This window comes from Cricetulus griseus, chromosome 4 (assembly GCF_003668045.3).
Source record: "Cricetulus griseus strain 17A/GY chromosome 4, alternate assembly CriGri-PICRH-1.0, whole genome shotgun sequence".
Classification (NCBI taxonomy): Eukaryota; Metazoa; Chordata; class Mammalia; order Rodentia; family Cricetidae; genus Cricetulus; species Cricetulus griseus.
In genome coordinates this window covers 90,000,554-90,023,435 of record NC_048597.1, presented here as the reverse complement: position 1 = coordinate 90,023,435, position 22,882 = coordinate 90,000,554, and the positions used below count along the sequence as shown (strand labels likewise).

Genomic DNA, 22,882 nt, shown 5'->3' with positions numbered 1-22,882 from the left:
ACAAGCTTTCTGATACATACATACAGAGACTACCTTCTGAGAGATCAGGTCTTGATCCCTGTACTCCAAACCCAAGTAGACTCAGTAACTTCTCCAAATCATTACCTGCTACAATAGTATGAAAACATAAGATTATGGCACCAATCTGACGTGTACCATTAAAAAAAAATGGAAATAAGTAATATTGCAAATATTACTTATTATAAATATTATAAGGTGTGCAAGCCAAGGTGTCAGCTACAGGACATGATATTGTATTGTTATGCAATGGTAAGCCTGCTTTAGAAAGCAATCCTCCAGGTGCCTGCAGTATTTCATGAGTAAACCTAATATTACAAGTTTTGACTACACAGGCAACAGTAATTTAAGCTGTATTTACCCAAGAATAAGTTCTGGGAGATAAAGTATAATGAAGTCCCTTGGAAATAGGAGGAAAAAAGCAAAACCAACGAATCAATCAAAAAAAAAACAATACCTAAATTCACACAAATTTGAAAGTTGAACTTCAAGGTGACTTAAGGAACCCTAAGAGAATGCCAGCTCCAATATAAGAGTCCTTTCTGAACCACAAATGTGAGAAAAAGATACACTGGTGCAAAAGGTAGACAGAATGGAACTAAGACATGCTAGACCTTTCATGGAACCAAGAGGAACCTAGCCACGGACCTGCAAGGTAGACAACAAAGCCTAGAGAAAGTGCCATTTCTGAGGGTGTACATGCACATGGGACAGCAAAACAATGGAACAAATAGGTTAAGACATGAAAGCAACTTTTTACTTGAATGAGTTCAGAATTAGCTTATCCTTTCCCAAGACAACACAATCAACACAACTCACTCGAAGACCTCTGCACAGAGGAGAAAGTAGCTCTGCTACAGAATAAGCCCAACCCACGTACTATTTCTTGGTTTTGAAGTTTAGAATATAAAATAAATAATGTAAATTACCATTCTTTCCTAATTTCTAACTTAAAGGTATATTTATATATAATGAACTTTTCTTTTTAGAAGGTTGGCCCTGTACAAATGCTATATACATTGTAAAAGTTCCAATACTTGCTAGGGAATATTTTTCAAACACCGGACATCATTGTGATGAATTCTACTTTTCCCATATCAGTTAATCTCCTAATAGGATATTACAAAAGAATAGCTGATTCTCCACAAAACAGACAAACCCACTAAAAGACACCTACCTGGGCTAATCACTAATGCTCAGAACTTGCTTTTTCAGGCCTTTCTCTCTCTTCTAACTTAGTATTTCAGATTTTTTTTTTTTTTGTTCCACCTTTGTTTTTTTAAGTCATGGTTTCATGTAACCGAGCTTCAAACTTGCAATGTAGCTGAAAACTGATCTTGAACTGATCCTCCTCCTAATTCTACCTCCCAAGTGCCGGGATTACAGTCATGAATTACAAAACCCACTGTTTTTTAAGTTTTCTTCACAGGCTTTCACAAAGATTAAAGACCTCAACACTTCTAGTCAGTATATGAAGTATAAGTATATGATTTGGGAAACAGATGCAATAAATCACATATTTAGCACTGACTTTAAACAAGGTTTCTGTCTCTGAACCTCCTGTCTCTCAGAGCACAGCTGCCCACCTCTCTCAGATATTATTGTGACTCTTAGTAATACCCATGTTTAATAGGTGTCCAGGGTAGTTCTGATGATTACACAGACAGATATTCACAGTGCCCCATTAATACCATCTTTGGGACACAATGGATGCAGCCTATAACCAACACACAGACTAAGGCTGCCTCCTTTCCTGCTTTTTTCCCCCTCTTCCTGTGCTCTCCAAATATCAAGTCAGTATGAGAAGACCTTGGAGATCTTCCATCCCCTGCTTACTCAGGCCTGACTGGCCATATCTGTTGGTAAGCCAAAGTGAGTGGAACCACATAAGGCCACAGACCAGAGAGGTCAGTGTTAAGAATTCATGGAGATGCTGGCAAGAAAGACCCTCAGAAATAAAAAGACTAAAACAACTCTTTCTGTGCAAGAGTATTTGGTTTTAGGATGCTTAGAAAATAAGTTATATTTCTTAAAATACATTTTTTACTGACATCCCTAAAGCTACATGTACACTGTTTCTCAATATTAAATTTTCAAAAGGCAATCAGTAAGACAATTAGGTCTTTTAAATAATATAGGCATATGTTTTTTAAAAAGACTTTCAGTATTTATATATACATCCTATATAGGTAGGTAGGATAGTTTGAAAAACAAATGAAATAAAAAACAAAAGGTGCAAATAAAAATTTGTTTCTATAGGAAAATAAAGGTCTCAATGAGTGAAACAGTAAAGACCTCTAGATGCTGGTGCCTAATAAGCCCACTCTAGATAGTGCCTGATATAAACAGGTTCCTGACAACACCTAAAGTGTGTCTATAGCCACACACAAGATCCTTCCTTCTGCAAGTAACTGGTAAGACAGATATTCTGATTTCACCAGTGATCCAAACACTGATGTTTTTAAGATTTGGTCATTTCATGGGAAAAGCTAATTGTTTAAAATGACTATGTTTTTTAACCCTTGCCTCATTCAGTTATTTTAATCCTTGATAAAAGGTAGAGGGAAATTTAAATCTCATCTCAAGAAACGTAAAACCACCAGAGCACATAATCAAATAAATAGTATTGACAAAAGAATATTCCTTCAGCAGTCACAAATACTTAGTAATGAGAACAAGTAGTCATTGGCCCAGCCCTTCTCTGGGAACACTGTTTTGACTATGTGGTTTTGTGTCTCCCCTAGGGTGGGCATGCTCTGCTGGGGCAGCTTCTGCTTGAGCCCACGAGGATAAGGACTCATGCACAGTAATGGTATGCTCTTCCATCTGGCGCTGCAGACTGTCCATTTCTTGCCTGGGGAGATGAAAGAAGGCAGAAGAAAACCTAAGTCATACAAGGGACCACATAGAACCACTAGCCATACCTCTAACAAGCTACAAAGGATGCAGTGGGCTCACCACTATATGTGGCTCCCTCAAAGACCAATAAATATATCATAGTCCAGCAAATTCAGCTGGAGTCCAAGGCAAAAGCTCCTGGAATTTTTTTCCCACTCTGGGCAGAAGCCAGTAAATAATTAGCACAGGTTTCTGTTTCTAACAGAAACATGAAAAAAGCCTGATGCTTATATGTTGCTATCTGGAAGCCATCACCTGAGTCCACTGTTACATATGGTGTCCCCTCATAAGGTCACCTGCCTGTCAGGGTCCTATGTGCTATATATAATCCATGATGCCAGCCTCTACTGTCCTAAGCTAGGAGGCTCAGCCTATAGGGGACAGTTATAATACCTGACCTTTTAAGGGCCCACCAAGATAAGTTTACTTAGCTACATTCACCTTACAACATAGACCTTGGAAGTTTTGCCAGTAAAAAGCCTTTACTTCTAAAGTTTCAAAGACATACACACTCCACAAATAACAAAAGAGACCCCCCCCAGGAAAAACATGTCATGTCTAAAGACTGAACAAAATGGGGCATAGGAAAACAGATCATACTTGAGCTGTTGCAAACAGCTGTTGAGATTCTTGAGGGGTTCCTTGCTCACAGCAGGTGGGGGCCTCAGCAGCTCCTCTAGCAATGAGGCTGGGACAGGGCAGTCTGGTATCTTGATGGGTGTTGCAGGGCTGGAGGAGTTGGATTCACCTTTTGGTTCTTTCTTCTGTTTGTAAAGCATATCATTAGCCCCTCTACATACCTCTTCACTCTCCACTATGACAAGTAACCCCTGCCTCCCCACCCCCATATCCCCCTGTTGAAAAGAGAACTAACTGTCAGGTCTATAAAGACAGTCTAACAGTAAGTGGGTTAAGAAATACTATTTGGCCCAGTAATCCTAATGCACATAGTTAAGCACAAACCACTTGTGTCCAACCCTCAGGAGAAATAACTAAACACTGCATTAGAGCTTTCTTGTGGGAGTCTCCCAAGAGACAAGCCTATACTTTTGAGTTTCCCTAAGATAGGCAATATTTACATAAACTGCACAAAAAGAAAAAATCTGCCAAGTATTTGAACTCTCCAGCAGAGTTGATAATAGCATGAGGTGTGTGCCCATTAGTTAAAAATAGTATTACAACCAGATGATATGTGTATTCAAGAAGAGAAATAGTCTGTTGGAAAATAAGATAAAATGTTTTGGCCCACTTTCCAAGAAGATTTCTCTATGACCTTTGTGCACAGCAGTGTTCAGTGTTGGTTAAATGTGTTAGCTGATTGGTGAATGACTAGAAACCTGCCAATCTCCTGCCCAAGCAAATTTAAATGAAATAGACATTTAACCTGTAAGGGATGTGACCTAAATCCTACCTTGGCTGCACCACGGCGGAGATCCAGCTTGAGCTGTTGGTTCTGCTGCAGCAGAGTTTTCATGTTGTTCTTCAGTTCAGACACTTTGGCTTGAAGCATAAACTTATCCTTCTGGGTCTCAGAGAGATCTTCCTGTACCATTTCCAACTCAGACCTGATAGTCTAAGGAAAGTGATCAATAATTTTTTTTTTTTTTAAGTTAAAAGATCCTAAATACCTGGCATAGTGAGGGGTACATGCTGATAACCCTAGTACTGGTGAGGCTCAGAAGGCTCAAGGCCAGTTTTAGCTACATAGCAAGTTTAAGGTCAGCCTGGGCTACAGAAGAGCCTGTCTCAAAAAACAAGCATCTTAGCCTGGCAGTGCTGGCACACCTTTAATCCCAGCACTCAGGAGGCAGAGGCAGGCAGATCTCTGAGTTTAATGCTAGCCTGGTCTACAGAGTGAGTTTCAGGACAGCCAAGGATACACAGAGAAATCCTGTCATGAAAAAAATGAAACAAAACAAAATCTTAAACACACTTTAAGATGTTAATTTGTATGTTAGTTTTGAGGACTTATTTTTTTTGTTAGGATGAGTTATGTTTTTATCTCAGTAATTTCTTGTATAGTTAACCTAGGCATTGACAAGTTCATTAGAATCAAACTCATGACTTTAAAAAATTACATATGGTTGTGAACTGTCCCATGTGGTGCTGGAAACTGAACTTGAGTTCTTTGGAAGAATAACAAGAACTTTGAACTGCTGAGCCATCTCTCCAGGTCCAACTCTTAACATTATTTTTAGATTGACTGGTTGATTTATATGTGAGTGCTTAGGTGTGTTTATGTGAACATGCAAGAGCCTTCTGAGGTCAAAAAAGGGTGTTGACTTTCCTGGAGCTGCAATTATAGGAAGTTGTGAACAGCTATGTGAGTGCTGGGAGCCAAACCCAGGCTATCTGCAAGAACATAAGTGCTCTTAGTTGCTGAGCATCACCCCAGAACTCCTGATACATAACACGGAGTGTTTTCCAAACAGCAATATCTGCACAGCCACAGTTGACCCCAAGAATCTTTAAATTCCAAAGTCAGCTATTAGACTACGTGAAACTATTCCTAAGAAATAGTATAAACCAATCTAATGACTTGAGCCCTTTTTTTTCCAAAGGAGGGTTTGAGACAGGATTTTCTCTGTGTAGGCCTGCCTGTCCTGGAACTCACTCTGTAGATCAGGCTATCCTGGAACTCAGAGATCCACCTTTGTCTTCAGAGTGCTGGGATTAAAGGTATATGCCATCACACTCTGCTGAGTCATTTTCTTCTTCCTTCCTTCCTTCCTTCCTTCCTTCCTTCCTTCCTTCCTTCCTTCCTTCCTTCCTTCCTTCCTCCCTCTCTCCCTCCCTCCCCCCCCCCTCTCCCTCCCTCCTTAAACAAGTAAGGAATATTAGCAAGTTATGTTTCTGGTCCTTTCACCCCAAGTAGAAAAGACTAGTCATTTGAGCCTTCTTGGAGATATTGATCATAAACTAAGCACATCTTGTATATGGACACTACTCACTAGACCTAACACAGCATGTTCACTTCATGAATCTTAACAGAGGTCGAGTGTTTGGATTTGTCTCAGTTTTCCCTCCATCCAGTTGTGTAAACTGATTTAACACTTGGCCTGGCAGGTGTTCAGTAGCCAGGGACTATACCCCTTCCACCCAGATCCAGGGCTGGGGATAGGGATAGCACCAACCTGCAATGTCTGCTGTGTACTCTCTAGCTCTTTCTTGCCATGTTGCTCTGTCAAGTCAAGCTGTTGCTTCAGAGACTGAATTTCTCGTTCTTTCTGATCCAGTTCCCATTTGAGATTTTCCATCTAAAAGAAGGCAGCATATGACTGACAAACACAATTTTAAAATGGTTCCTTATATTGTACAATAGTTCTAAGGAATTTCTACTCCTCTTTTAGTATTATATTTAGAAAAAAATATAATTTCTGTCTCAACCGATAGGGCAGCAGGGACCTAGTTGTCACCTCTTGGCTCCCTGTGGGCTGCTGGCTCATCTGTTCATCCAGCTGCTTCTGTAGGAACTGGAGGCGGGTTCTAGCTTCTGCCAGCTCAGTCTGGAAATGTGCTATTTCTTGAGAATGCTTTCCCTCTTGAATCCTGACATTTAAACAAACAAAGAAAAAGGTTAAAAATAAAAATGACAAAATTCTCTCAGTTTGTCCCCAATGCTATCCATGGTGAAGACTCCTTACCACTGGATGTAGACACTGTAAATACTTCTAATGTTCTACCTCCACTAACCCTGCAGAGAAAGCCCTTTGTACTTTGGGGATTGAGGTGCTGTCAGACATTTCCATAACACTATAAACAGAGACCTCTGGGGCTGCTGTAGAGGTGTGTGTATAGCCCCGGGTTTACCCTGCCCCTTTCCACATGTCTGAGTTGATGTTGGCATTAGTGTGAACACTACAATGAATCTCTGAATATTTAGGATATCCCTGGATTGAGTGCTCAAATGGAGGTTCTTTTTTATTCCAGGAAGAAGTGAAGGAAGAGCTGGGTTAAGACTAAGCTCAGGCTTACTGAGACAGAGTCAGTCAGATAACTCTGTTTTTTTGACTTGTTCCTAAAGTACCTGGCATCTTAGGGAATGACAGATGATGCTTGCTGTGAGATTTAAAGTGAATTAAAGATGAAATAAAACCCCAAAAGCTCTGATGTGCTATATGAAAATGGTCATGAGGTCACCATGGTCATCCTTGTACAAGCACCAGGTACTCACTGAAGCTCATCTGCCTGAGCCTGCAGTGTCTGTACCAGGTGTTCCTTTGCCTGCAGCTCCTTCTTCACCTCACTCAGCTCCAGTGTAGCTGCCTTAAAGTGGCGGCGGTTGTGTCCAGCTTCCACCTTGGCAGCAGCCATCTAGAAGAAAGTAAGGAAGTTGTACTGTAATGAATGTCAGAAGTTTGATGGAATACCAAGTGGCAACAATGAAGCCCCTTCCAAACCAACACAGAACTGGTTTGTTCTTATGTATTTTTCTCTCAAGACCAACTTAGAGATAAAAGTGAAGGTACCTGGCTGTAGAGGTACTTTCAGCACACAGTGGACTAGTGACATATAGCTGACAGACTCTGCTGAATGAAAAGATTTACTCAGTTTTCTTAGTGTTAATAGGTTTTGTACTCCTCAACTATATGTTTATTATTAGTTAAGTTTATTCCTAATTCTTAAATTTCCACCTAATTGTAATAAAGATTTAATTCTATTTACAATGTAATTGGCCTCCTCTGAACATTTGATTTTCAGTGTCAAAAATAGATTCTCTCAAGATTTCCAAGCAAACTTTTGAATACATAAGAAAAAATTTCCATTTCCTTTTTAAATAATTGAGAAATATCAGTTAGAGAAACAACTACAGCTGGTATCTGGCTGAGTGGTAGAGTTAATACCTAGCACATTAGAGGCCCAGGGTTCACTGCAAAGAAGAAATAAAGAAGGTATCGACAGTATTCAATGTACTCTATATATTTTTATTTAAATGGGCCTTAAAATTGTGTCAAGTTGTTTCCATTTTAAAATGACTGCTTTTAAGACGAGAACTAGCCTGACGGTGGTGGCCTATGCCTTTAATTCCAGCACTTGGGAGGCAGAGACAGACAGATCCAGGCCAGCCTGGTCTACAAAGCAAGTTCCAGGACAGCCAGGGCTATATAGAGGAACCCTGTCTTAAAAAAACAAAACACAAACAAGATTTAAAGGTGGCTTAGAGATATGACTCAGCAGTTAAGAGCACTGGCTGCTCTTCCAGAGGACCTGGGTTCAGTTCCCAATATACACATGGTGGATCAGTTGTCTGTAGCTCCAGTTGCAGTGGATCCAACACCTTCACAAAGATATACATGTAGGCAAAACAGCAATGCACATTAAAAAAAAAAAAAAAAAAAAAGACAAACACCGATACAAAGATCCACAACTGGACAATGTACAGAAAGTGAGAAACTTTGAAATACTCAGTCCTCCATCAGTTATCTTCATCAAACCCCTCCCTTCAGGGCTCAGAGAGATAGATATTCAGAAAAGGGGTGGGAACCAGAAAGGATGGATGATGTCTTCCAAACATAACAGGACTGATGCACATATGCATTCACAGAGACTGGCAGCATACACAGGGTCTGTGGTTTTGCCAGACAGGGTCTAAGTGAGGAGAGGTAAGTACACAGGGGGTCCCACTCTTAACCAAGAAAACTGTCAATTATACCCACTTAAGAAAAAAATTAGTTTTCTTCAATGGAATCTCACTGGGTATATTAACCACACTTCAGGTCAGGACCCATGCTCAGGAGTAGTTGGCCAATACAAAATGAACTCAACGTTATTTTTGCAGCCTTTTAAAAATCTCATGTTTCGTGGGTTTTTTTTTTTTTTTAAAGATTATTTATTATGTATACAGTATTCTGCCAGCATGTATGCCTGCAGGCCAGAAGAGGGCGACAGATCTCATTACAGATGGCTGTGAATCACCATGTGGTTGCTGGGAATCGAACTCAGAACCTCTGGAAGAGCAGTTAGTGCTCTTAACCTCTGAGCCATTTCTCTAGCTATGGATTTTTTTTCTTACTGGTCTTTTGTTTGTATATTATGGTTTCCGATTTTGTTTTGTGTGTGTGTGTGTAGCTGGGTAGGTGGGAATTGGGAGGAACTGGAGGAGGGGAAAAGCATGATTAGAATAGTGTATGAAAAAAATGCTTTTTCAATTAGAGGGAAAAAAAAGGCTGCTTTTATTTTTATTTTTGAGACAGGGTTTTTTCTATATAGCCACCCTAGCTGTCCCAGAACTCACTCTGTAGAACAGGCTGTCCTCAAACTCTCAGAGATCCACCGGCCTCTGCCTCCTGAGTGCTGGGATTAAGGGCATGTGCCACGATGCCTGACTAAAAGACTTCTTTGAAAACTAACACACACACACTATACAGCTCAAGCTAGCTTTCAAGTCAGGATCCTCCTGCTTCAGTTTTCTAAATACTGGGATTACAGGAGTGCACAAATGCAAAGTGTGCTTTTTAACCTTTACAGAGTCCTTTTCCTAGCAAAGACTAATGTGCATGCATATATATATGGGTGGTTCAGTCTGTCCTTCAACAGTCCTCACTGCTGACCTTTAATGCCATTTTCTACAGAGAAACAACGTTCTCTGCAGTCTGTCATAATAACCCAGTCCTTAGAAACAAACTCAGTACGTGAGGGGAACCCCACAGTTTACATCTCCTGGAGGGCCTATCAATTTGAAGCTGACCACATACCTGTTCCTTCATGCTGTTTACTTTCATCTTTTCTTTCTCTAATGAGGCTTGTAAAGCTTCCACAAGTTGCTTCATCTGGCGATCCTCTTCCTCTTTGCGCTGTAAAACTGCCTGCACCTATATGATATTATAAAAGGATGAATAAGGAATGATATCAATCCCAAGCACCTATACCACCTGAAATACAATTTGGGATCCTCTATAGTCAGCCATCATGTGGGGCCCAGTAGGATGGTGTGGTGGTATGAAAGAAAATGGCCCCCAGAGGGAGTGACACTATTAGGAGGTATGGCCTTGTTAGAACTGTGTCACTGTGGGGTTGGGCCTTGAGGTCTCTTTTCCTCAAGCTTCCCTCAATGTAACAGTCAGTCCACTTCCTGTTGCTTGTAAGATGTATCACTCTCAGCTCCAGCACTGTGTCTGCCTGTACACTTCCATGCTCCCCTTCATGATGATAATGGACTGAACCTCTGAAACTGTAAGCACGCCACCCTCAGTTAAATGTTCTCTTTGTAAGAGTGGCCATGGTCATGATCTCTCTTCTGAGACAGAAGTTGATCCCAGGGACTGGGGTATTGTTGTGATAGGACTGACCATACTTGTATTTGGAGTATTATGGACTTTGGTACTTTGGGTTAGAAAAGCAGTGGGATGCTTTAAGTGATGCTTAATGAACCATACTGGTAGGAGCATGGAAGACAGAGGTGCTAAGAGGGATTTGAACTTAGTGTCAGTGGTTCACTCAAGAGTTTCAGAGAAGAGTTTTAGTATGTTCCCTAGAGATGGTTCTTGTGATATTTTGATGAAGAAAATAGCTGCCTTTTGTCCTTGTCCGTAGAGTCTATCTGAGGCTAAAGTGAAGAATTTTGGATTAATTTCCTTGGCAGAAGAAATCTCAAAACAGCCTAGTATAGACTTTGTCTTGTGGATATTAGTGGTAACTCTAATGAAGATTTATAATGAAAAGTAGCAAGTTGAGCATAGTAAATTACAAAATGTATATTTTGAGGAAAAAAAAGAGCACCAGAAAGTTAAGTTCTTTGTTCAAGGAGATAAACAGATTAAGATCCCATCCATCTATGACAGACTCTGAAGACCTCCTATGGAAGGCCTCACCCTCCCTGGGGAGCAGAAAGGGTAAGTGATAGGTAGGGTTTTAGTTGAGGGGTGAGGGTAGGGTAGGAGTAGTAGGGGAAGAGGGTAGGGAGAGGGAACCTGGATTGATATGTAAAACAATCTCGTTTCTAATTCAAATTAAAAAAATGGGGAAAAAAAGATCTCATCCATCTGAGTTTCCAACTTGTGGGAAGGAATTAAAAGTTAATAAAGCTGGGTGTGGTGGTGCGCACCTTTAATCCCAACAGCTGGGAAGGCAGAGGCTGGAGGATCTGAGTTAGTGGTCAGCCTGGTCTAAAGATCAAGTTCAAGGACAGCCAAGCTTAGGCAGTAAGGAAAACAGAAAGCTGGTAAGGATATAATTAAACAAGAGGGCCATGTACCAGCCCAGTAAGCAGCAGAACTTGGCAGCTTCAGTCAAGTGGTTCTGGCATTAGAGTTAAAGACAGAAGAAACAGGTTATAGATGTTGCCTTATCTCGAAAGGACAGCCACTGCGGCCACGCATGTGTCAGGAGTGTCCCTGAAAGAAGGCCTAGTAGAGAGGCCATTGTGTGATGATGCACAGATTGCCTTGGAGAACCCAAGACGTTAGAGATGCCAGAGTCATAGGATACCTACCCAGAAGAGCTGCTAACAGGCAGTGGAACCAGCCCAAGAGAAATAAGTTTGTTGCAGTCAACAAAGCTGAACAGAATGGAGATGTGGAGAGCATTTTGACATCAGACATAGAGATGCATAGTTTGGAGTTTTGCCCAGCTGGTTTTTGGTCTTCCTTTGGTCTAGCATTTCCTCATTATGCTCCCTTCCCTGTGTTTTGGAATGGTAATGTATGTCCTGTGCCATTATATGTTGTAAGTATGTGATCTGCTTTTTGATTTTGATTTTTATGGGGTGGGTACAGTTAAGAGATTGCCATGCATCTCGGAAGAGACTTTGAAACATTGTTGAGACTGTGAGAAACTATGGGGACTTTTGAAGTTGGACTGAATGCATTTTGTAGCTTTATGATATGGCTATAAGCCTTTGGGGGTCAGGGAGTGGAATGTAGTGGTTTGAAAGAAAATGGCCCCCAGAAGGAGTAGCACTATTAGGAGGTATAGCCTTGCTGGAGGAAGTGTGTCATTGTGGGGGCTGGCTTTGAGGTTTCTTTTTCTCAAGCTTCCCTTAGTGTGACAGTCAGTCCACTTGCCTGCACGCTGCCATGTTCCCCTTCATGATCATAATGAACTGAACCTCTGAAACTGTAAGCAAGCCACCCTCAATTAAATGTTTTCTTATAAGAATGGACATGGTCATGGTGTCTCTTCACAGCAATAAAAACCTAAGACAGATGGCATACATAATGATGACATCACAGGAAAGAAAACAAGGTAGGGAAGGTAAGAAGCCCCTCTTTGGAGCTGGATATGTAGCTATGTTGGTAGATTGCTTGCCTATCAGGCACAGAGCCCTGGATTTGATTCCCAGCACTTAGGCATAAAACAAAACAAAACAACAGGCATTGCTGTAATCCCATGACTCAAGGCAGAAGGATTAGAAATTTAAAGTCATCCTTAGCTACTTAGTACATTTAGGACCAGCCCTGAAGCATAATCCCTGCCTCAGAAATAAATAAGTGTAGAAGTGTGATCTCACAGGAGTGTGAGAAGGAGAACCCAAAAGAAGGATGCAGATGTAGCATAAGACATGTTTACAAGCAAGGCAGTCCAGCAAGAACAGCAGTGATAGGAACTAGAGCAAAATGTAAGTTAACTAAACTTTTCCAATAATTACATTTTTTTAAGGCTTGTGTTTGACATGGCCCTTAAGTGACATTCTGAAACTTTTCCCTGAAGTGTTCAGCTCCCTCTAAAGCACTGTAGAACATAAGGAGCTAAGAACAGAATCTACAATCAGAAACTGGGTTCAAATCCCAGTTCTAAATAATATCAGGACTTAAGGCAAGTGTCTTTTTCACAGGTTCTTGTGCTCCTAGAACCAGAGGACAGTCTGACCTGTCCCACCAGAAATCTACTGTGTAAAAGAAACTAATGAACTTGGTACAATGACCACAGGCTCTTACAGCTGGGGGATCCAGGTTTGTGCAATGACCAGGTTCCTTTGAGCCTCTGAGCCAGGTATGGTGTACCCTGAAAGTGGCTATGACTCAGTATGGTGAAACACTGACAGTAAATATGGTTTAACATATCTCTCATGCTGCTCTTGGCAGATAAGTCTTAGCACCTGGAGATTCAGCTGCACCAGGTCAGCTTCCCGCTTGGCTAGTGCAGTCTCCAGAATACTGTTGTGCTCCCGCAAAGCTGCGTTAGACTGTCCGAGGCCGGTGAGCTTCCCTCGCTCGTGTTCTAACTCCAGGGCCAGTTTCTTATTTGACTCTTCAAGACGTTTTATCTTCCTTCTGAAGCCTCTGGATTCTTGAAGCTGAAACATTTTGAAACATGTAAAATTTCACTCTCTGGGCAGGTGTGGTAATCCATGCCCATGACCCCAGTACTCAGAAGGCAGAGCCAGAAGGATCAGTTCAAGGCCAGCCTGGCTATAGAGACCCTGTATCAAAAACAACAACACTCTCACCCCCAGACACAAATCATATTCTGCTAGACAGAATTATTATACTCTACTGAAACAGGTGAGCAATTTTCAACAAGAGCTAACACTAAAGCACAACTGTCCTTGACTTATTACCTGTAAGGCTACCGCTCTTTTGGGTTCACAGACTTCCAGAGAAGAGAGTCCAGAAACTGCTAAGGGCCTTGCTAAGCTACTCACAAATGGGCACGGAGCTGGGCTGATCTCAGCACACCCATTTGAGGAAAGGATAGAGATTGCTGAATAAAACATACATGCCTAAACACACAGCATGGTAGGCAGTGAGGTAGGTCAGGGCCTGGTGACAGGGCCTTTAGTGACAGTGCCTAAATAGGGTCAATAAACTGCTTCCGAGTTTTCAGTACTTTGGAAATTTTAATTTGGGTTTGTTATTTACAATCAAAGCATTTTAACTGGGAAAAGAACAGGATGATCTAACCTTTGGACACTAAAATAGGACTAATCTGTTATCTACAAATCTGCTAGGATGGATTCATAGCTATCCCAGGACTCATGCAGCACACAGGCTACAGGCTAGGCACACCTGCCTTAGAATATTTTCTAACTGTAAAGTGATAACTGTTGTCATTCTTCCTAAAGTACTGGAAACAATCTGGTCCACCCACAATCACAAAGAGACCAAGTAAGTGCCAAGGAGCAATGCTTAGCACACAACAACTCTAAGCTTAGTAATACAGGTGTTACCTCATCTTCCAACTCCAGCACCTTCTCCCGGGACTCTTCTAGCTCCTGGCTAGTCATTGTGATCACCTCCTGTAACTCCTTCTCCAACAATATCTTGCTTTGGCCAACATTCTGCAGTTCTACCTCCAGAGCCCGAATCTTCTCCTGAAAGCCAAAATGGGAGTCATGTTTAGTCAATGTCCCTCTCAATAGCACATAGTTGACTACATTCTAGATTTTGTAGTTGTTGTTTTTAAATTTTTATTAAATTTTTAAAATTTATTTTTTGTGTGTGCACAAGTGCATAGGTGCCCTTTTGTGCATGTAGAACTCAGAGGACAATATGTGGGAGTCAGGTCTTTCCTTCTACCATGTGACTGAGGATCAAACTCAAGTTATCAGGTATGGTAAAAGGGGCCTTTATCCATTTAACTAGTCCTGTTGTTTTTTTGGAATTTTTTTTTTTTTTTTTGAGACAGAATCTCCCCTAATAAAAAGCCCAGACTGGCTTTGAACTAGTGAACATCTCTCCTTAGCCTCACAAGTGTTAGGATTATATCGCTAAACCTAACTCAGGAGGCACTATTCTTTTGTTTATTTGAGATAAGGTCTTATGTAGCTCATTCTGGCCTAGAACTTGGCATAGCCAAGGTTAGCCTTGAAATCCTGATCATCCTGCTTCAGTTCCCTGTGTACTCCCGATTATAGTTTTGAGCCATCATTCCTGGCTGGAGGTTCTGTTGTTCACTCTTGTGTTATGACTGAGAATACAAGGGTGTACAATAAGACAAAGTCATTTCCTTACTCTAGCCCACCATAAACAAAATCACAGCTTAAGCTCCTGGGAACAGGAACAGATTCTAGACTCCAGAGCACTCCACACCTTGCTGACTTTTTACTAGGTAATCCAAAAGAGTTAAAATGACAAACAGTGATTGATTAGAGACCACTCAATATTTTATAAAGTAACAGAAAGGGTATTTACTTACTCAACTGGACAAGCAAATAACCATATTATGATACACTCTTCTACTTATAAATCTATAATCTAAGAACTTGGGAGGCTGAGGCTGGAAGATCAAAAGTCTAAGACCAGCCTAAGACACAAGGTAAGACCCTGTCTCAAAAAGAAAAACACAAGTTTGTCATTGTAGTATACACCTGTAATCCAAGCATTTGAGAGGTAGCGGTATGAGGAATAGAAACTCAAAGCAAACCTCACCTACATAGTGAGTTCAAGGCCAGCCTCAACTACTCTAAAACAACAACAAGAACAAAAAAATACAGACAGGGAGCTGGAGAGATGGCTCAGCAGTTAAGAGCACTTATCACTCTTGACCACAGTTTGATTCCTAGCACACATGTAAAGTGGCACATAACAACCTGTAACTCCAGAAAAGTTACAGAAATCTGACATCCTCTCCTGGCCTCCCGTGGCATCTGTACACACATGTATACATCTGTACACACATGTATACACATGTGCACACACACACATACACAAAGTAAAATAGAAATGATTAAAAACAAAAACAAAAACAAAACAAGAAAAAAGCCCCTAAAGAATAGCACTTTCCTAGTGAAGTGACATTTGGATGATCCTGAACACATATACTCTACTGACCCTCATCAGCGCTGTGTGGTTCATTCTGCTGTCACCTCTCATGCACTGCAGGAAAACAAAACCTGTCTATCTGAGCTTCCCAAACGTTACTATCTTAATGTACATTTATTTACATGAAAAGACAGCAAAGTGACAAGGCTCACTTTCCACATTCACTGTGGGCAAGGCCAAACAGACACTCGTCCCACTCGACTCCTAGCCTAAGTGCTTGTCTCCCCAGCACCTCCTGCTTTTTTTTTTTTTTAAACTCCATCAGCTACTACCTCCTGTACCTTCCTTTTTCACTGCATATCACATCATACTGTCTCTGTCTATACCTCTCCCCATGGGACCTAGGGTTATACAGAGAAGATTATAGGACAGAAGTAAGTTCTGCCTCAGCCTGGAGCCCAATTTCTACAGGTCAGAGAAGCTTCTCCACGGACATACGAGATGCTATATATGTCACTAAAAGTCCAATGGCAGATCAAGTCATTTGTTAAAAAATGTTATCTATGCCAGATGTGGTGCTGCCTACTTATACTCCCAAATACTTAGCTGGAGAAGGACTAACAATTTTTAAGGCCAGCCTGAAGATAAATTGTCTCCATATGAAAATTAAAAATTGAAAAGGAGAGGTGGGCTGGCAGTGTTCTCAGAGGAGTAACAATTTTAGAGCAAGAAAATGTTGATAGAATACACTTTTCCTATTCTCAAAAGAATCATAAGGACTCTATCCAGATGTCATGGTGCACAAGTTTAATCCCAGTACTCCAGAGGCAGAGGCAGTTGGATCTCTGTGAGTTCATGGCCTACCTGGTCTACAAATCGAGTTCCAGGACAGCCAAGGCTGTTACACAGAGAAACCCTGTCTCAGAAAACAAACAAAATCAAAAAAGTCATGAGGACTTTGACAGGGAGAAATGTGTTTACCTACATGTAGAACAGGGTCACTGCTGCCACCAGTGCTCTGAGCTCTGAGCTGACTAAGCTCTGCATCTGTGGCCTCCTTGGTAGCCAGGGCCTCTTGCAGGCGGCGGCTAAGAATGCTCACGGCATTCTCATAAGCCTTGTGCTTAGTCTTCATCTCCTTCTGGGCACTGGTCAGATCTGAGCCCAGCCGCTTCATCTTCTGCTTCTGTTCTGTGATGGCCCTGAGACGTGAGTGAGAAAGCTGAGTTAACTTCCTGTGCAAACAACCAGTTCACTGGTCTGAAACACTAAGGGCACATGTTGTAGTTCACCCTCCAGGTATAGATGGTGGATTTTTGTTTTGTTTTGTTTTGAGACAGGGTTTCTCTGTGTGGCCCTGGTTGTCCTGGAACATATTCTGTAGACCAGGTTGGCTTTGTATTTAAGAGATGTGCCTGCCACCACACCTGGCTTAGGGGAGTGGCTCTTGAGAGGCTTCAACTCAACCCCATTATGTCTTGCCAGAACTTGGTAAGTGTGTTCTTGCTTTGGTTTGATTGTGAAGGGGAAGAGGTATCTGCCAGGAGTCCATGTGAGAGGGACAGGAAAAGCAATGTGAATCCACTAAATCACATCCACAGTCATCAAGACCTGCCCTCCTCTTTGAGTAATTTAAAAATGACTTTGTGATGGGTATGGTGGTATACACCTGTAATGCCAGCATCTGAGAGGCTGAGGCAGAAAGACAGCTGGACACAAGACAGCTGGGGCTATAGAGTGAGATCTTTTCTCAACAAAACAAAATGAATGATCTTGTGAGGGCAGAGAAACAGCATACTCCAACCAAAGTTTATCTCCAACATTCTTCCTGAAGTTCAAAAACAAACTCTTATCAGATTTATGAAGATATTACCAGCTGATAAAACATAAACAATACAAAATATACTATATAGTAACAAGGTCCCAAAAGCCTGGGACTCAGAGCTCACATTGTAATCCTAGCATTTGAGAAGGTGAAGCAGCAATATCACAAGTTTGAGGTCAATCTAGGCTATAAAGAAGAGATATTGCCTCTCTTTAAAAACAAAACAAAAAAAACAGCTATCCTGTCTCTGGATAGATAGATAGAAAGATGGCCCAAAAGGGTGTTTGCATGTTTGAATGTACACATGTGTGTATCAGTAGTTGCTGGTAAGGGTCATATGTTTAAGTTTACATGTGCTGAGCACAAAAGGATAAGATGGATGAATATTAAGCATCAACCCAGTGAGGGAGCAGGAATGTGAGGATATTGACGCCAGTGTGTGAAATAAAAAGTCAAGTTAAATAAAAGGAGGAAATTTTAGGGCTAGGGATGTAGCTCAGTGGTAGAGCACCTGCTTAGTATGCTCAAAATCCTGGGTTTCAACCCAGCTTGGGGGAGGGAGGCACTTCTGTAAAGGATGCTTGAACAAACCAACTCAGATATGTAGGAAAAAGTAACTGCCAGCATGATGGAACTTTAGAACCAAGTTCAAAAAGAGTAATGTTAGGAACATAGGAATATCAAGGACTGTACAGATTGTTCCTGCTCTCAGCAGAGCTGGTGCCCCTCATAGGTAAGTGTATGCTGCCAGACTTACTTCTTGGCCTCTTGCTGAAGCTCTTCTATTTGTTTCTTTAGTGTCTCGTTGGCCTCAGTAAGAGCTACCATCTGCTCTTTGTCAAACTGTAAAGACTTTAAAAAGAACAAAGAATGCCAGTAAGTAGAAAAGCCACCTACTTCAGATATTTGTCACCGATGAACAATACTTCATAGAAGTCAAAAGCATTCCTGAGGGTTGGAGAGATGGCTCAGCAGTTAAGAGAACTGGCTGGTCTTCTAGAGGAACCATGTTCAATTCCCAGAACCCAAACAGCAGTTTATAATCATCTGTAACTCCAGTTCTAAGTGATTCAAAGCCCTCTTCAGGCTTCCATGGATGGCATACTCATGGTACACAGATATACATGCAGCCAAAATACCCATATACATTAAAAACATTTACAGTCACTGTGTCCAGACCATTAAATGTCTTCCTAAAGCTTATGTCCTTGCCGGAAAGACAAGTTCAGGTTAGCCCAGGCCTTACCTGATGCCTCATGAAAGGAACAAGCAAAGTGCTTCTGGGTGAACACTGGACACACCATCCTTACATAGACATGCTGACCACTTGTCTACCTGAATCTTGCTCTGAACCTCTTAGGGACTTCCAGCATGTCATGTATAAAATGGAGCCTTTTTTGTTCTAGCATCCTGCATATCAACTCTCCAAATTTCTCACCTCAGGAAATGTTCCTTATTTGGGACAGAGATCTCTACCCATAAGTCATCCCTTACTCCTACTTTGTCTGATTACTAAGCCAGTCACTGCATTCATTAAAACAGCAAGACTCCGGGGCTGTCCAAAGGGCATGAGTAGCTACATGACCCTTTCAGTGACTGCACCCTGCCTAAACTCGGACTATCTACAGAGCACTCTTTCCTTTCTGTCTGGTGCCAACTTTGCAGACTTTGAGGCTCAATGACTAGCTCCAAAGACCCTATCACAGGGTGGCATGTCTAGGTGCTCACTCTTCTTTGTTTCTTTCATATGGCATCAAAACCTAGACTTATCTGATTATTAGTTTCAGGAGGGCTATGTCTCTAGATTGTTTTAAAAGCCTTCTTGGGTAGTGCTCCCTGTTCCACCTTGTACACAGTATGCCCTCAGCACAGTTGGCTGAGTCTTCACAACTCAAAAGAACATATCTATTGCATTCCACAACCTATGTACTGCATCCCACCTGCAGGTGAGTCTCCATTTCATCTCGTTCTTTCTGTACTGACTGAAGATGCCCCTCAAGATCTGCCATCTGTTGGTGAACCAGGGACATCTCCTTTTGCAGTCGTGAGTGTTCTACTTCCACAGTCTTCTTCTCTCCATGCACTTTTATTAGTTCCTGCCTCAGTTCCTTCATCTCTGAGTCCAGCCGTTTTTTTGTAGCTTTCAGCTCACTAATGAGTTGGTCTTTGGAAGTAGCATCTCGCCGGTAGGCCTCTACCATTACCTTCAAGACAAGACAAAAGTAATAAGCCAGTGCCAATTCAGCATCTTACCCAGGGAATAAGGCTGGCTTAAATAAAAATGTTTACCAACAATTCAAGGCATAATTCCCCTTCACCCACATTCTTAGAGAATTAGAGGCAAGTGCTCTAACCACTAAACTTTATCTTTAGCCCCAGGGCACAACTTTTCATACAAAAAACAATATACTTTATGAAATCTGACACTACTCACTGAGAAATACCAATTATGATGGCATGCTTGGATTTCTGTCACATGATATGACTATAAACTATGCGTCCCAATTCTGGGCATTGTATGAAACATCCCATTATCCTCCTGGACTCCTTGTATCTTCTGAGTAATCCCACAAGGGCTAATCTCCCTTTGGTTGGGGTGCCTAGATTCTAAAAGCTAATCCTTTGCATATCTCTGTAATAAACTGAAACACAACTTCTAAACAATTCTGGAGGATCTTCCTCTCTTAGAATGAAACATCCAACTGATGCTGCCACAAAGCCAGGAATCAGTCAATCCTCTATCAGGAGACCAGAAGACCAGGAGACAAAGGCATCACAATACAAAACTTACATCATAGACCTTTTGGGTACAGACTAAATTTGTTTTTAATGTTGGATTGTGGTATAAGCTTTCCACATATTTTATACAGCAAACACAACCAACACACATTGACAAAAACCGTGTAACAGACACAGATCTTTGGAGTGATAATGACAAAGTATTCTGTCAGGTACCACAATGGTAGGTAATACACTCAGCTTTTGAGGATCACAGACCCTATCTCAGGGGAGAAATGGCATGCTGCCCCACTGACTGCATTGGGGACAACTTAGAACAAGTACAATGCCTTTTAAAAGGATAAGACCTAGATGCTTCTCTCTTTCTGATTTTGTTCTACTGAATCAAACAGACTACTCAGCAATATGCCCAACTCTTGTTTCCCATGTCTTACCTTTTGCTGAAGAAACTGTTCCTTTACCTTCTGAATCTGTTTTCTCAGTGAGGCTGTCTCTTGCTGCAAGTGCTCCACCTATAGGAGAGGTTTGCAGAAAGGTGGGTGACCTGACAGTTGTAGGTCTGTATCCTGTGGCATTTCCTAAGAGCCAACACTAGCCAGAGCCCAGAATGTGGCTTTCAGCCAGACACATGCTCATAGTTCAAGGGCTCCTCAGGCAGGACACATAACCAGTATCCTCTCTTCTTGCCACTTAAAAGTACAATGGCAAGGTGAAGGGCAGAGGAGTGAAAGAAGGGATGAGGCAGGAGATACTCTAAAGTAGACAGATGTAAACCCTTCCTGGAATAACCAGAGAGAAAATACTTTTAAGTTTTGTAGGCCACATGTCTGCTTCAGCTTCTCAGCTCTGTTCTTGCAGCAGGAAAGCAGTCAGACACCACATAAACGTATAGTGGGGCTCTAGTCCAATGAAACTCAATTTATAACAACCTACAACCTTGTGACTTAAAGCATACCAGAGACCATCCCACTCCTACTATCTGTAAGCTTGTAGAAATTACCATCTCAGGCCCCAGACAAAGACAGATCTGTACATAAAGAGCCCCAAGGACTCAGGAATACATGACATATTTGAAGGGCTACTCTGGTACAGCAAAAAGCCTGCTGCTGCTCTGTTATTTTGTGTGACAGAAAGAAAGAGATTCTGGGAATTGAACCCTGGTGTATATGAGGCAAGTATTCTACCACTAAGTCACACCCCTAGCCCAATAAAAAATGCTTTTGAACAAGCCAGACATCCTACTAGGGCTCTCATAGCACTCTATGTGGTACATCTCCATGATATATGATGGAGATACCAGACACATAACATTATTCATTCAATTATTGTTACATTCTAACGTGCCAGTGAAATCATGCTCACATTGCATGTGATCACCATCTTAGATGGTGGAAACTGAGGTCAGTAAACCCCAGAGTCTTGTCTGGACAGCTTTTTCTCAGACACCCTTGAGGACATGTGCTCATTCTAACCAGCCAGCCAGGTGGGACAGCCAGCACCTGGGCAGGGCAGAGTTTGAAAGACAGCAGTTCCGCTGTATGGTTGTCGATATACCCCCACACCTCAAGTCAGGAAACAGACTTAGCTTCAGCCAACATGCAAGAGAACCTCACTCCACTATACTGTTCCATCTTTAAGGAAATCATAATCCAATACAATAAAATCTCAACATGATAAATAATGTCCAGTGTCAGCTGAGGTCCTTCTTACCACATTTATTGGAACTCTCACAATTCCCCCTTAATTAATGTCTCCAAGAGAAACAGACCATGATCCTTGATCCTTTTCTTTACAGAGCAGGATATTCAGGCATAATCATTCCAACACTAGTTTCACTACCTGAGCATCTTTCTTAACTATATATTTTTTATAGATTTGCCAATTTCTAACAGTGTCATACTGTTAGCACACTGCTGTTCCCCAGATATGGCCAGCCCACTGGGCTGTGCTTTTATATACCAGGACACTGGTATTAACAGGAAGAACCTACTATGAACTATCTGTCACACCCTAAACACCATGACATCAGGACTGGCTTGTCACATGTAGGAAGAAGCAGCAAACTAAGTATACTACAGCTTCTCCTCCAGCTGAAAGCCAAAAACACAGCAAAAAACAGCAGCAAACCTGGTGCTTTCTTGGCAGACACATTTAAAAGCCCTGCACAAAACTAGTTTTGCCAGTTTCTAGTGCCTCCATACCCAAGGGTGAAGGGAGGAAAAGGTTACAACAAGAACTACTTGTTGTCCTGCTCAAGAACACTCTTCCACTGATCACTCACATCCCAGAGAAGAAACAATGTATGGTCCTTCAGAAAACAGCTAAGGCAGTGTTACCTGGTTAGACTTGACAGCCAATTCTTGTCTCAGTTGTTCCAATATTCCTGATGTCTCCTCAGTATCTTCTTCCAAATGCTGTGTGCCTCTGTCAAGTTCCTCCTTGTCATTCCTGGCTGACTGCAGAGCCACTTCCAAAACAATCTTCTCATTCTGTAAGAAGTGAATTGTGTCCTCCCTGGAGTCAGCCTCTCTCTGAAGTTCCTCCAGCCTTGCTTGTAGCTCATCGTAACGTGAATGCAGTTCATCAAGAGACTGCCCCTTGGACTGCAGAGCCTCCTGTGTGGAGGTGAGCTGCTTTATTACATCTAGATGCTCCTGCTGAAGTGCTGCAAGCTGCTGGTCTCGCTGGAACAATGTTAACTTCACCTGAAAATAAATGGTAAACTTAACATGCTGTCTTCCACTCTGGTACAAGAATTTAC

The 22,882-nt window shown here is 41.7% G+C and overlaps 1 protein-coding gene across 4 annotated transcripts in view; it reads right to left on the bottom strand.

Annotated features, from left to right (window-relative positions):
* Nucleotides 1–753: 753 nt before the first annotated feature.
* Golga3 (golgin A3) overlaps nucleotides 754–22,882 on the bottom strand; it is a 45,019-nt gene continuing 22,890 nt past the window's right edge. For all 4 annotated transcript variants that reach the window (XM_027415846.2, XM_035443225.1, XM_035443226.1 and 1 more), the window contains exons 11-24: nucleotides 22,458–22,826; nucleotides 20,556–20,633; nucleotides 19,323–19,586; nucleotides 18,140–18,234; nucleotides 16,543–16,759; nucleotides 14,024–14,167; nucleotides 12,953–13,150; nucleotides 9,612–9,728; nucleotides 7,091–7,230; nucleotides 6,333–6,465; nucleotides 6,051–6,173; nucleotides 4,328–4,489; nucleotides 3,517–3,680; nucleotides 754–2,872 (exon numbers count right to left, since the gene is read on the bottom strand). In XM_027415846.2, the coding sequence (XP_027271647.1) occupies nucleotides 2,701–2,872; nucleotides 3,517–3,680; nucleotides 4,328–4,489; nucleotides 6,051–6,173; nucleotides 6,333–6,465; nucleotides 7,091–7,230; nucleotides 9,612–9,728; nucleotides 12,953–13,150; nucleotides 14,024–14,167; nucleotides 16,543–16,759; nucleotides 18,140–18,234; nucleotides 19,323–19,586; nucleotides 20,556–20,633; nucleotides 22,458–22,826 (2,376 nt within the window). In that variant the 3' untranslated portion in view covers nucleotides 754–2,700. The remainder of the gene's footprint in view (nucleotides 2,873–3,516; nucleotides 3,681–4,327; nucleotides 4,490–6,050; nucleotides 6,174–6,332; nucleotides 6,466–7,090; nucleotides 7,231–9,611; nucleotides 9,729–12,952; nucleotides 13,151–14,023; nucleotides 14,168–16,542; nucleotides 16,760–18,139; nucleotides 18,235–19,322; nucleotides 19,587–20,555; nucleotides 20,634–22,457; nucleotides 22,827–22,882) is intronic.